The sequence below is a fragment of the Neoarius graeffei genome, chromosome 16, assembly GCF_027579695.1.
Source record: "Neoarius graeffei isolate fNeoGra1 chromosome 16, fNeoGra1.pri, whole genome shotgun sequence".
Taxonomy (NCBI): domain Eukaryota; kingdom Metazoa; phylum Chordata; class Actinopteri; order Siluriformes; family Ariidae; genus Neoarius; species Neoarius graeffei.
This window is the reverse complement of record NC_083584.1, coordinates 69,648,163-69,662,445: the sequence shown is the minus strand read 5'-3', so window position 1 is coordinate 69,662,445 and position 14,283 is coordinate 69,648,163. Positions and strand designations below refer to the sequence as shown.

Below are 14,283 nucleotides of genomic sequence, written 5' to 3'. Positions count from 1 at the left end.
TATTATGAGCATATAGGAACTCCCATATGGCCTTTCATTTGGCACCATGATCTCTGACCTTGAGTGACCTTGAAAGGTCAAACTCAAGGTCACAGATTTTCAGAGGGCTGTAACTTGCAAATGGTTGATGATAGACAGATACTTACCATTATTATCTTATAGGAAGTACCATATGTGCTTTCATTTGGCACCATGATCTTTGACCTTCAGTGACCTTGAAAGGTCAAATGGAAGGTTATGGGTTTTCAAAGGGCTATAACTTTAAAATGGTTCATGATAGCCAGATGTTTACCATTATCAACATACAGTTAGGTCCATAAATATTTGGACAGAGACAACATTTTTCTAATTTTGGTTCTGTACATTACCACAATGGATTTTGAACAAAACAATTCAGATGCAGCTGAAGTTCAGACCTTCAGCTTTAATTCAGTGGGTTGAACAAAATGATTGCATAAAAATGTGAGGAACTAAAGCATTTTTTAAACACAATCCCTTCATTTCAGGGGCTCAAAAGTAATTGGACAAATTAAATAATTGTAAATAAAATGTTCATTTCTAATACTTGGTTGAAAACCCTTTGTTGGCAATGACTGCCTGAAGTCTTGAACTCATGGACATCACCAGACGCTGTGTTTCCTCCTTTTTAATGCTCTGCCAGGCCTTTACTGCAGCAGTTTTCAGTTGCTGTTTGTTTGTGGGCCTTTAAGTCTGAAGTTTAGTCTTTAACAAGTGAAATGCATGCTCAATTGGGTTGAGATCAGGTGACTGACTTGGCCATTCAAGAATATTCCACTTCTTTGCTTTAATAAACTCCTGGGTTGCTTTGGCTTTATGTTTTGGGTCATTGTCCATCTGTATTATGAAATGCCGACCAATCAGTTTGGCTACATTTGGCTGGATTTGAGAACAAAGTATGTCTCTGAATACCTCAGAATTCATCCGGCTGCTTCTGTCCTGTGTCACATCATCAATAAACACTAGTGACCCAGTGCCACTGGCAGCCATGCATGCCCAAGCCATCACACTGCCTCCGCCGTGTTTTACAGATGATGTGGTATGCTTTGGATCATGAGCTGTACCACGCCTTCACCATACTTTTTTCTTTCCATCATTCTGGTAGAGGTTGATCTTGGTTTCATCTGTCCAAAGAATGTTCTTCCAGAACTGTGCTGGCTTTTTTAGATGTTTTTTAGCAAAGTCCAATCTAGCCTTTTTATTCTTGAGGCTTATGAGTGGCTCGCACCATGCAGTGATCCCTCTGTATTTACTTTCATACAGTCTTCTCTTTATGGTAGATTTGGATATTGATATGCCTATCTCCTGGAGAGTGCTGTTCACTTGGTTGGCTGTTGTGAAGGGGTTTCTCTTCACCATGGAAATTATTCTGCGATCATCCACCACTGTTGTCTTCTGTGGGTGTCCAAGTTTTTTGCATTGATGAGTTCACCAGTGCTTTCTTTCTTTCTTTCTTTCTTTCTTTCTTTCTTTCTTTCTTTCTCAGGATGTACCAAACTGTAGATTTTGCCACTCCTAATATTTTAGCAATTTCTCAGATGGGTTTTTTCTGTTTTCGCAGCTTAAGGATGGCTTGTTTCACCTGCATGGAGAGCTCCTTTGACCGCATGTTTTCTTCACAGCAAAATCTTCCAAATGCAAGCACCACACCTCAAATCAACTCCAGGCCTTTTATCTGCTTAATTAAGAATGACATAATGAAGGAATTTCCCACACCTGCCCATGAAATAGCCTTTGAGTCAATTGTCCAATTACTTTTGGTCCCTTTAAAAACAGGGTGGCACATGTTAAGGAGCTGAAACTCCTAAACCCTTCATCCAATTTTAATGTGGATACCCTCAAATGAAAGCTGAAAGTCTGGACTTTATGTCCATGTCCATTATATAACTATAACTTGAATATGTTTCAGTAAACAGGTAAAAAAAACAAAATTTGTGTCAGTGTCCAAATATATATGGACCTAACTGAATAAGAAGTCCCATATGGGCTTTCAGTTGCTGCCATGACCTTTGACCTTGAATGACTTTGAAATGTCAAACTCAAGGTTATGGATTTTCATAGGACTATAACCTGACAGCTGATGATTGAGAAATACTACCATTATCAACATATAGGTATAAAATAAGTGCTGCCAGGAGAGGTTTGTTTTGCCTTGCAACACATTATTATTATTATTATTATTATTATCGGGCGGCACAGTGGTGTAGTGGTTAGCGCTGTCGCCTCACAGCAATAAGGTCCGGGTTCGAGCCCGTGGCCGGCGAGGGCCCTTCTGTGCGGAGTTTGCATGTTCTCCCCGTGTCCACGTGGGTTTCCTCCGGATGCTCCGGTTTCCCCCACAGTCCAAAGACATGCAGGTTAGGTTAACTGGTGACTCTAAATTGACCATAGGTGTGAATGTGAGTGTGAATAGTTGTCTGTGTCTATGTGTCAGCCCTGTGATGACCTGGCGACTTGTCCAGGGTGTACCCCGCCTTTCGCCCGTAGTCAGCTGGGATAGGCTCCAGCTTGCCTGCGACCCTGTAGAAGGATAAAGCGGCTAGAGATAATGAGATGAGATGAGATTATTATTATTGTTATTATCTCATCTCATCTCATCTCATTATCTCTAGCCGCTTTATCCTTCTACAGGGTCGCAGGCAAGCTGAAGCCTATCCCAGCTGACTACGGGCGAAAGGCGGGGTACACCCTGGACAAGATTATTATTATTATTATTATTATTATTATTATTATTTCTGCTTGGTGCTTGTTGAAAATATCTGTGAGTGAAAGTCAGGCACTGGGACAGAAGGATGTGTCCTGAGTCAGTGTGAGTCCACAGTCACGTCCCAAACACTGGAACACTCGCTCGCAATGTCAGTCTCCTCATCCTTTTATTCACACACAAACCTTTATTTTACATTTCAATTGGTGTGATTTGTGTTGTATAATGCACTCTTTGGAACATGTGAATGGAAACCACAATCATCAGCCAAACTTGAAGCCAGAACCACAGACTGAGGAGCTTGAAAAGGGCAATTAGGAATGAAAAATGGAGTAATAATAATAAAAAATAAAAAAAAATAAAAAATAATAAAAGACTGTGTCTGGTTGAACTCAAGATTTTTTCTGGCTATGAAACGATGTGTAGAGAGAAATAAGTCTAATTTTACTAATTTTTGTATTCAGATCGATTATTCGTGATATTAGTACCAACTTATTATTATTATTATTATTATTAGTAGTAGTAATATTTGTTTATTTAATTATTATTAGGAGTAGTATCAGTGTTTGTTTATTTTTAATTATCTATTAAAAATAGACTATTAGCTATCTTTTTCGCTCTGCTGTTTTCAGCTTGTTAATACATACTGTCCCTTTAAAAAAACCTATTATTTTTACCTTGTCCCTTTAAGATATTCACATCTCCTGTCTTATTTGTGAAATTAATCATGAATAATTATACACATTTTTTAATTACTTTTGACTCAAGTGGCGTGTGTGTATACCTGTACTCTGTGTGGTGGGCTCATGAGCAGACAGAAAGTCCTCGTCGTATGAATCATCATTCGATTCGTCTCCATCTACTGAAGACCAGGCACGAAGTTTTGCCTCAGCAATGGCAAACTGTTCTGCCACACCTAAACACACACAAACATACACAGAGATCAATAGCAAACACAGTCAAGTAGCCCTATATCCTATATAATTAGCACATGGGCTCATAACACACTTCTACACTGTACACACGTGCGCACACACTCCATTTCAACATTTTAATGGTACATTCCAGTAGAGGGCATGACATTGCCATGGAGATGGTCTAATTTTATGGCACATGACGCATTCTGGTGTTTGACTGACAGCACAATGACGCATGCTGATGACATCACACGTGAGTGTCCTCTACCTACGTGACCTTACTGTCACATACACAAAATCATCAGTTTGCACACACACACACACACACACACACACACACACACTGCAATATACACTGACATGTGATTGGCTGAATGATTCAGCAAGTTACGATCAATTTCCTGCAGCCATATAATTGACCAATCAGAGTGGAGCAGCCCCTCCCCCTTCCGCCCCTCAATCTGTTCTGTACTGTGAAGACCAGTTCAGTCCATTCATCACTCTCTCACACACACACACACACCACTCCTGGGAAAACTGCCAAACTCCAGTAGAAAAGGCTGCAGTGTGTGTGTGTGAGAATGCAGGCAGACAGCCAGTATCCTGTAGGTGATGTCGCAAACCCTCTCATATTCACAGACACACTCCTAAACTGATTTTACTTTTACACACACACACACACACACACACACACATACACATACATTTGTGGTCTTTATTTCAGTTCCAATGCTTTATAAAAATATTATCACCTTCAATTCAAAGCTGCTTAGCTAGTTGGCATATACAGTGGGGCAAAAAAGTATTTAGTCAGTCACCAGTTGTGCAAGTTCTCCCACTTAAAAAGATGAGAGAGGCCTGTAATTTTCATCATAGGTACACTTCAACTATGAGAGACAAAATGAGAAAAAAAAATCCAGAAAATCACATTGTCTGATTTTTAAAGAATTTATTTGGAAATTATGGTGGAAAATAAGTATTTGGTCAATAACAAAAGTTCATCTCAATACTTTGTTATATAACCTTTGTTGGCAATGACAGAGGTCAAACGTTTTCTGTAAGTCTTCACAAGGTTTTCACACACTGTTGCTGGTATTTTGGCCCATTCCTCCATGCAGATCTCCTCTAGAGCAGTGATGTTTTGGGGCTGTCGCTGGGCAACACAGACTTTCAACTCCCTCCAAAGATTTTCTATGGGGTTGAGATCTGGAGACTGGCTAGGCCACTCCAAGACCTTGAAATGCTTCTTACGAAGCCACTCCTTCATTGCCTGTGCAGTGTGTTTGGGATCATTGTCATGCTGAAAGACCCAGCCACGTTTCATCTTCAATGCCCTTGCTGATGGAAGGAGGTTTTCACTCAAAATCTCATGATACATGGCCCCATTCATTCTTTCCTTTACATGGATCAGTCGTCCTGGTCCCTTTGCAGAAAAACAGCCCCAAAGTATGATGTTTCCACCCCCATGCTTCACAGTAGGTATGGTGTTCTTTGGATGCAACTCAGCATTCTTTCTCCTCCAAACACGACAAGTTGAGTTTTTACCAAAAAGTTCTATTTTGGTTTCAACTGACCATATGACATTCTCCCAATCCTCTTCTGGATCATCCAAATGCTCTCTAGCAAACTTCAGATGGGCCTGGACATGTACTGGCTTAAGCAGGGGGACACGTCTGGCACTGCAGGATTTGAGTCCCTGGCGGCGTAGTGTGTTACTGATGGTAGCCTTTGTTACTTTGGTCCCAGCTCTCTGCAGGTCATTCACTAGGTCCCCCCGTGTGGTTCTGGGATTTTTGCTCACCGTTCTTGTGATCATTTTGACCCCACGGGGTGAGATCTTGCGTGGAGCCCCAGATCGAGGGAGATTATCAGTGGTCTTGTATGTCTTCCATTTTCTAATAATTGCTCCCACAGTTGATTTCTTCACACCAAGCTGCTTACCTACTGCAGATTCAGTCTTCCCAGCCTGGTGCAGGTCTACAATTTTGTTTCTGGTGTCCTTTGACAGCTCTTTGGTCTTGGCCATAGTGGAGTTTGGAGTGTGACTGTTTGAGGTTGTGGACAGGTGTCTTTTATGCTGATAACGAGTTCAAACAGGTGCCATTAATACAGGTAATGAGTGGAGGACAGAGGAGCCTCTTAAAGAAGTTGTTACAGGTCTGTGAGAGACGGAAATCTTGCTTGTTTGTATGTGACCAAATACTTATTTTACCGAGGAATTTACCAATTAATTCATTAAAGATCATACAATGTTCTTTCCTGGATTCTTTCCCCCATTCTGTCTCTCATGGTTGAAGTGTACCTATGATGAAAATTACAGGCTTCTCTCATCTTTTTAAGTGGGAGAACTTGCACAACTGGTGGCTGACTAAATACTTTTTTGCCCCACTGTAACAATATTTTGTGCAATGACAAATTGTGATAAAAATTTATGATGTTTTGAATCGATGAAATAAAAAAATAAATCGCAATTATTATCAGGCGGGGTAATCTCTTAGTTTTTCCTAGATCTAACTGCATTGTTTAGATAGCAGAGGGAGCAATCATGTACAATAGTGGGAATACACATGGCTTCACACTAGGCAGAAGTAACTCTGCTCTAATGCCATGAAAACACACACACACACACACAAATAGATTGAAAATGGGAAAGAGCTGTTCTGTGATTGAGTGTACAAATAAAGTTAACAAGAAATCAGAGTTCTCTTTTTACATACTGCTGAAAGATCAAGAAAGTAGAAGCAAATAGAGGCAGTACAAATGTTCAGAAAAGTTTATTAAGAAAAGGCCTGTTTGTTATTAACATTTTTCACTTTTAATAAAAGCAATATTTTAGTTAATAGTCTATTATATTTTACCTTTAACAAATGTGGGTCAATAATTATTGCTTTTTATTAAGAAAATGAAACAAAACTTTTTTAATTTAAATTTAACCAAAGGAATATTTAAGTTGAAAAAGAATAGGATTTTTTTTTGCTTTTTTTTTTGGTAATAAAATTTTATTCATTTAATTTTTTTTCTAAAAAATATTGTGGGGAAAATTTCATTGTGAACCCAAAATCATGAATCGACTTGAATCAAATCGTGAATTGGGTGAATCATTACATGTGTAGTGGCTAGAAAGTACCTTTAAACACTGTTTGTGCTCCTGAGGTAAAAATCCGTCCTGTTCTCATGGCAACATACAGACATCCCATAATTCTCTTCACAGAGTGTGTTTACAATCTGAAAGTACAATCTGCCTGTCTTATTTCATTTATTTTGGCCATTATTTTTATTTTCTAACAGTGTTGTCAGACCATCAGTCGTTTTCATGATTACACTTGGCTAGCTAATGTAAGCTAGTGTTGAGCTGTTACCCAGCTAGCTATGTATTTATAGTCAATCTGATCTAATGTGTTCTGATAATAAATATCCTATTAAAAGTTGAATTACATGCTAAGTTAACAAGTGATCTAGTTAGCTAGTTAATGTGACTTGACCTGATAGGCCATAGCTAGTTGTAGTTAGTTGCTTAGCTTGCTAGTCAACATTTCATCTCATCTTTTAATACAATATGATAATATTTTAAAATAATACTACAACTTAACTAACATTCTCTTTGCAGTGGTTATAAATCTTATATGTTATCTCTGTCTCATTAATCCAACATGTGAGTTGGCTAGTTATGATTCCACTCATGATGACACTAAAAATGCTAATTACACTTAAACCATGGTGATCATTTAGGCCAGGGGTCATCAAACTCCGGCCCGCCACCCCCCTTTGACCGGCCCCCCAGCCCCTCTGCCCCCCACCACTTGAACCGGCCCTATGAGGCAATCCCCAAAAGTGGTCATGGCCTATTTTTTTAAATTGCTTTTTGGCAAATAATAACATGTTTCCATCTTGTATTTTTGTTGATTTTATCAATTAAAATTGATATTTAGTTATAAAATGAACTATTCATATTTTCCGAATTTTCGTCATATGCTCGCAATCAAGCAGTGACAGGCAACGCATGCACAGAGAACTATCAGTGTTCAGGACAGCAAAATGGCTAGCGGTCAGCAAAAAGTTGACAGAGAGTGCAGAGTTTTTAAAGAACAGTGGACCACCGATTATTTTTTCGTTCAGTGTAAGGACAGTGCAGTTTGTCTTGTATGTAAAGAAAGTGTGTCGGTTTTCAAAGAATGTAATCTGCGTCGTCACTACGAAACCCGCCACAAAGAGTATGCTAGTTTTCAAGGGCAAACAAGAGAAGACAGGATTCGGAGGATGAAATGCAGACTGGCTGCACAACAGAATGTATTCCTTCACCAAACCCAGATCAATCAGGCTGCTGTCCGAGCTAGCTACAAGGTAGCTCACCTACTAGCTACCCATGGAAAGCCGTTTACTGATGGGGACTTTGTTAAAGTATGCATGCTTGCTGTGGCTGAGGAGGTGTGTCCCGACAAGAAGGATGCGCTCAACGCGGTGAGTCTCTCTGCACCTACAATGACCAGGCGAACCGAAGATTTGGGGGACAACGTGTATGACCAGCTGAATGAGAAAGAATTCGAATTTTTTGCTTTGGCCATGGATGAGAGCAATGACGTGCAGGACACAGCACAACTGCTATGATCTATTGCTCATATTATAATTTCACTGTTTTTTAAAAATGTATTTATTTTATAGGCCTATTTATTTGACCTTTATTAAGTGCTGCACACAATTATTATTAATATTATTAATAATATCAACAGGCCTACCTATAATTTATAATTTTCCACTCACCTTTGCCAGTGTCAATCACCTCAACTAGGCAGATGTTTCTTACCTTGACAGCTTTGATGTTATTTTTATTAGAAAATAAATAAATGGAATATCTGTGGTATTTCAAATTAAAACAAAGTGTGAAGACTCGATTACTATTTTTGCAAACCACTAGTAAAGATAAACAAATATGTGCCAGGAATCAAGTGTTGATATAGTAGTGTTGATATGGTAGTGGGGATGGCTGTGCCAGGCTAGTAATCTCTACTACACAATGAGGCCTGCTGGTGGTCATATTTGTCTGGGTCGTACAATTCTATGTTATATAGCTGACCTGACCCCGGCCCCCCATCACAGTCAGGAATGACAATGTGGCCCCCAGAGAAAAAAGTTTGGTGACCCCTGATTTAGGCTATAATTGTAGACTCTTCTTTGGTCATATGTTTTTCTTGATTAAAAGTTACATTAATTTTTGTAGCTCACCAGAAATTGTTTCCATGATATCCATTGCTGCTACAGTGCTCAGTGTAAATGAGTACACCCCCTTTGAAAAGTAGCATTTTAAGCAATATCTCAATGAACACAAACAATTTCCAAAATGTTGACAAGACAAAGTTTAATATAACATCTGTTTAACTTGTAATGGGAAAAAGTAAGGTTAATAATATAACTTAAATTACACATTTTTCAGTTTTACTCAAATTAGGGTGGTGCAAAAATGAGTACACCCCACAACAAAAACTACTACATCTAGTACTTTGTATGGCCTCCATGATTTTTAATGACAGCACCAAGTCTTCTAGGCATGGAATGAACAAGTTGGCGACATTTTGCAACATCAATCTTTTTCCGTTCTTCAACAATGATCTCTTTTAGTGACTGGATGCTGGATGGAGAGTGATGCTCAACTTGTCTCTTCAGAATTCCCCATAGGTGTTCGATTGGGTTCAGATCAGGAGACATACTTGGCCACTGAATCACTTTCACCCTGTTCTTCTTCAGAAATCCAACAGTGGCCTTAGATGTGTGTTTAGTCATGTTGGAAAAGTGCACGACGACCAAGGGCATGGAGTGATGGTAGCATCTTCTCTTTCAGTATAGAGTAATACATCTGTGAATTCATGATGCCATCAATGAAATGCAGCTCCCCGACACCAGCAGCACTCATGCAGCCCCACATAAGGACACTGCCACCACCATGTTTCACTGTAGGCACCAGGCATTTTTCTTTGTATTCCTCACCTTTGTGACACCATACAGTTTTGAAGCCATCAGTTCCAAAAACATTTATCTTGGTCTCATCACTCCAGAGTATAGAGTCCCAGTAGTCTTCATCTTTGTCAGCATGGGCCCTGGCAAATTCTAGGCGGGCTTTTTTGTGCCTGGGCTTTAGGAGAGGCTTCTTTCGTGGACGGCATCCATGCATGCCATTCCTCTGCAGTGTACACGTATTGTGCCACGGGAAATAGTCACCCCAGTTTGGCTTTCTATTTCTTTAGATAACTGCAGTGAACTTGCATGCCGATTTTCTTCAACCCTTCTCATCAGAAGATGCTCCTGTCGAGGTGTTAACTTCCATGGATGACCTGGACGTCTCCGTGAGATGGTTGCAATTTCATCTTTCTTAAATTTTTGTACCACTTTTGCTACAGTATTCTGACTGATAAGTAAAGCTTTGCTGATCTTCTTGTAGTCTTCACCTTTGTGGTGTAAATAAATTATATTCTTTGGGGAATTCTGAAGAGACAAGTTGAGCATCACTCTCCATCCAGCATCCAGTCACTAAAAGAGGTAATTGTTGAAGAATGGAAAAAGATTGATGTTGCAAAATGTCACCAAATTGTTCATTCCATGCCTAGAAGACTTGGTGCTGTCCAGGGCTTTACATGAACTTTTTTGCTCACCGGCCACTGTGGCTAGTGGTTTTCCCGAGTCACTAGCCATTCAGCCTTTTCACTAGCCAAAATTTTGTTGCTAGGAAATCGCAGTTTTTTCTTCACCATGATATGTTAAAGTTCGGAAGCTCTAGATTTAATTATGAATGGCAGTGTATAATGTATCTCTACAGTAGCACTCAAGTATTCAGTGCTGTTAAGGTCGCTCCCTATATGAAAACATGCAACCAATTCAGACAAAAATATAAACAGAGTATTCTGTTTATTGAACTCAAATTCAAGCCCCTTACAATATGAAATATCATATAATTTGAAAAATAACATTCAGTACAACTGAATTGATTCTAATATTAAAAGTCCAATTCAAAACATTTATCATTGAAAAACATTTGATGTTTTGATATTCAAGTATTATGTGTATTATCAAATATTATTATGTATATGATGTATCATCTATTAATAGTGTGTGTGTGTGTGTGTGTGTGTGTGTGTGTGTGTGAACAAGTGTAGAGAGAGACATTAAGGCCAAGTTTACATTAGACCGTATCTGTCTCGTTTTCTTCGCGGATGCACTGTCCGTTTACATTAAAACGCCTGGAAACGCCGGGAAATGGGAATCCGCCAGGGTCCACGTATTCAATCCAGATCGTGTCTGGTCCGGTGCTGTGTAAACATTGAGAATACGCGGATACGCGGATACGCTGTGCTGAGCTCTAGCTGGCGTCGTCATTGGACAACGTCACTGTGACATCCACCTTCCTGATTCGCTGGCGTTCGTTGGTCATGTGACGCGACTGCTGAAAAACGGCGCGGACTTCCGCCTTGTATCACCTTTCATTAAAGAGTATAAAAGTATGAAAATACTGCAAATATTGATGCAAATACTGCCCATTGTGTAGTTATGATTGTCTTTAGGCTTGCCATCCTTCCACTTGCAAGTGGTAAGTGACGCGCATGCCCGATATGCACTGGGATCACACACACAGCGGCTCAGTCCTGAATCACTGCTTGTGCGCTTCACTTGCGCGCTCTGTGAGCTGCGCAGGGCCGGAGTGCGCACCCTCCAGAGGGCACTCGCTGTTCAGGGCGGAGTGATTTGGAGCGCAGGATGCCTGCGGAGCCGAGCGTATCCGTGTATTGGCGTTGCTGTGTGCACGCGAATCGTGTATTGGCGTTGCTGTGTGCACGCTAATCGTTTTAAAAACGTTAATCTGATGATCCGCTGATACGGTCTAATGTAAACCCCACCTAAATGTCCTCATGACATTCATCATCAGATGAGTCTGAATGGTCCATGAAAAATGGTCTTCATGACCTGAGGCTTCCAGCAGGCCATAAGTTGATAGCTGGGGCGGGATCAACTTCTTTACAATCGCCTGAACGTTTCTAAACAGCAGCTTCATCCTCTCCAGCTCAGCCGACTTCATGACAGCCAGGGACTGAAAGCAATGCTGTCCTGTAATGAACCAGCCGCCTTCGCCTGTTTTGATGTTATAGTACCAATGTGTGCATTTGACTTTTCGTGGTCCTTTATAGTTTCAAGTTTAAAATTACTGGTGCCTGTCTTTGCCATACTTTCTACAGTCTTCGCAGTACATGGTATTTTCGGTTTTGCTATGAACTAGCCAATCTTGCCCTAACTTCCATTTGTCATTGAACTGTCTTATCTTCCTATTAGCGTCTTGTTCATCTCCATGGCCGCAGCCAGCTATGAGGCCACTGAGGTCCGGACCTCGGTCATTTTTAAGAGCTGAAAATACATTTGTACGCTAAATATTCAACTGGATAAAAAAATAAAGAATAACATGAAAACGTCTCCATAAAAAGTGCATTGTTAATTATGTTAAACGTTGATTCTGTCAGACACGGGTTTTTCATGGTCACCATCAACACACTTTCATCAAACTGTTCAATTTCCATTTTCGAAGCAGCGCAGTTGTAGCCTACCTTGTTTGTGATTTTAAAAATAAATCATTCGATAAGCCAAAGCAATAGAGTGGAAAGTTTTAACTTATGTTTGCCTTGGATAACTTTGCCTAAAAGATGGTGGTGTATACTGATTTTTTTTTTCCCAGAATTTTTTTTTTTTGTGTAGGTGTAATGGATGCCAGATTGTTAATGTATCTTAGTTCCATAGGCTACATGGTTAAGGTATCTTTTGTCCTTATTGCTTGGGCCAGATCAAACCATTAAACAAGTTTAAATTATTCTTACACTTGCCACATACAGGATTTTTTTTTCAAAACTGATGATATTCAGTTCAAACACCATTAAAAGTAATTTCAGGAATAGAGCTCTTGTGTGGTGTGTAATTCACCCCTCTCATTTAAATATGGCGAACATTTTTCGGCGTGCGCTTTGCGCGTCACGGACCGCGGGGATTTTAAAATGCTGCTCCGGCCCTGCTCATCTCTGCCCCTTTTGTCCTGAGCAGCAGGGTTTGAAACTCCAGCTATATGCCGCCACATAGTGCGCTTGTCAGTCATCAGCAACTTTGTTGCTTCGTTTATTAACTGCGGGTTACCGTATCACTGATTTTATCTGAGACGTTAACGAACGTTCTAAACAATTCTAACATGTTGTCAGAATGTTTATGCAGGTGCTCATGGGAGTTGTAGGTGCGTAATATTACATTGCAATATGTTTATTATATCAGATGCCTTCAGAGAAAACCATAATTAAAATATATTGTCATACCACAGAATAAACCACCCGCCAAAGTGGCTAGTGAGACTAAAGTTATTACCCGCCAAAGCCGAATTTTACCCGCTTTTGGCGGGTGGGCGGGTGCTAATGTAAAGCCCTGGTGCTGTCATTAAAAATCATGGAGGCCATACAAAGTACTAGATGTAGTAGTTTCTGTTGTGGGGTGTACTCATTTTTGCACCACCCTAATTTGAGTAAAACTGAAAAATGTGTAATCTAAGTTATATTATTAACCTTACTTTTTCCTGTTATAAGTTAAACAGATGTTATATTAAACTTTGTCTTGTCATTATTTTGGAAATTGTGTTCATTGAGATCTTCTTTAAAATGTTACTTTTCAAAGGTGGTGTACTCATTTACAGATGTGCAGCTTGTGAACAGGCAAGGCAGGCAACTGCTTGGGGCCCCCTGGCCCAGGGGCCCCCTGAGAGTCGGGGCCTGAGGGCTTATTTATTTTTTATTTTTTTTATTTTTATTGTTCTTTACCATTGTATTTTCACATTTGGAATTTAAAAAACTTTGGTTTCATACATTTTTCGTTGGTGTCAGATTATTTATAACATATTGGTGATGAACACTGGTCAGAAGGGCCCCCTGGAAATTTTTGCTTGGGGCCACAACAGACTCTAGAATCGCCTCTGCTCATTTATGCTGAGCACTGTACCTAATTTTAGTAGCTATGTTAGTTCACTTAATCTTTTCATAATATACTATACTATGAAAATATTTTAAACAACGGCGGCACGGTGGTGTAGTGGTTAGCGCTGTCGCCTCACAGCAAGAAGGTCCTGGGTTCGAGCCCCATGGCCGGCGAGGGCCTTTCTGTGTGGAGTTTGCATGTTCTCCCCGTGTCCGCGTGGGTTTCCTCTGGGTGCTCCGGTTTCCCCCACAGTCCAAAGACATGCAGGTTAGGTTAACTGGTGACTCTAAATTGACCGTAGGTGTGAATGTGAGTGTGAATGGTTGTCTGTGTCTATGTGTCAGCCCTGTGATGACCTGGCGACTTGTCCAGGGTGTACCCCGCCTTTCGCCCGTAGTCAGCTGGGATAGGCTCCAGCTTGCCTGCGACCCTGTAGAAGGATAAAGCGGCTAGAGATAATGAGATGAGATGAGATTTTAAACAACGCTAACCGTCTCTAGTAGCTATTTTTCTTTGGTCACATTAGGTTGCTACATTTAGTTAGCTAGCTAAAGTAACACAACCTGAGAGGCAACAACTGTAGCTCGCTAAACCTACGAGTGACTAAAAGTAAATTTGTAAGCTTGCTAGATACTCTTTTAAATTTGTGTTTCATTACATGAGCTG

The 14,283-nt window shown here is 40.2% G+C and overlaps 1 protein-coding gene across 1 annotated transcript in view; it reads right to left on the bottom strand.

The window, feature by feature from the left end:
• Nucleotides 1–14,283, bottom strand: part of fam131ab (family with sequence similarity 131 member Ab) — a 52,646-nt gene that overhangs the window by 11,937 nt on the left and 26,426 nt on the right. Inside the window, exon 4 of the mRNA XM_060942225.1 lies at nt 3,507–3,638. Coding sequence (XP_060798208.1) covers nt 3,507–3,638 — 132 coding nt within the window. The remainder of the gene's footprint in view (nt 1–3,506; nt 3,639–14,283) is intronic.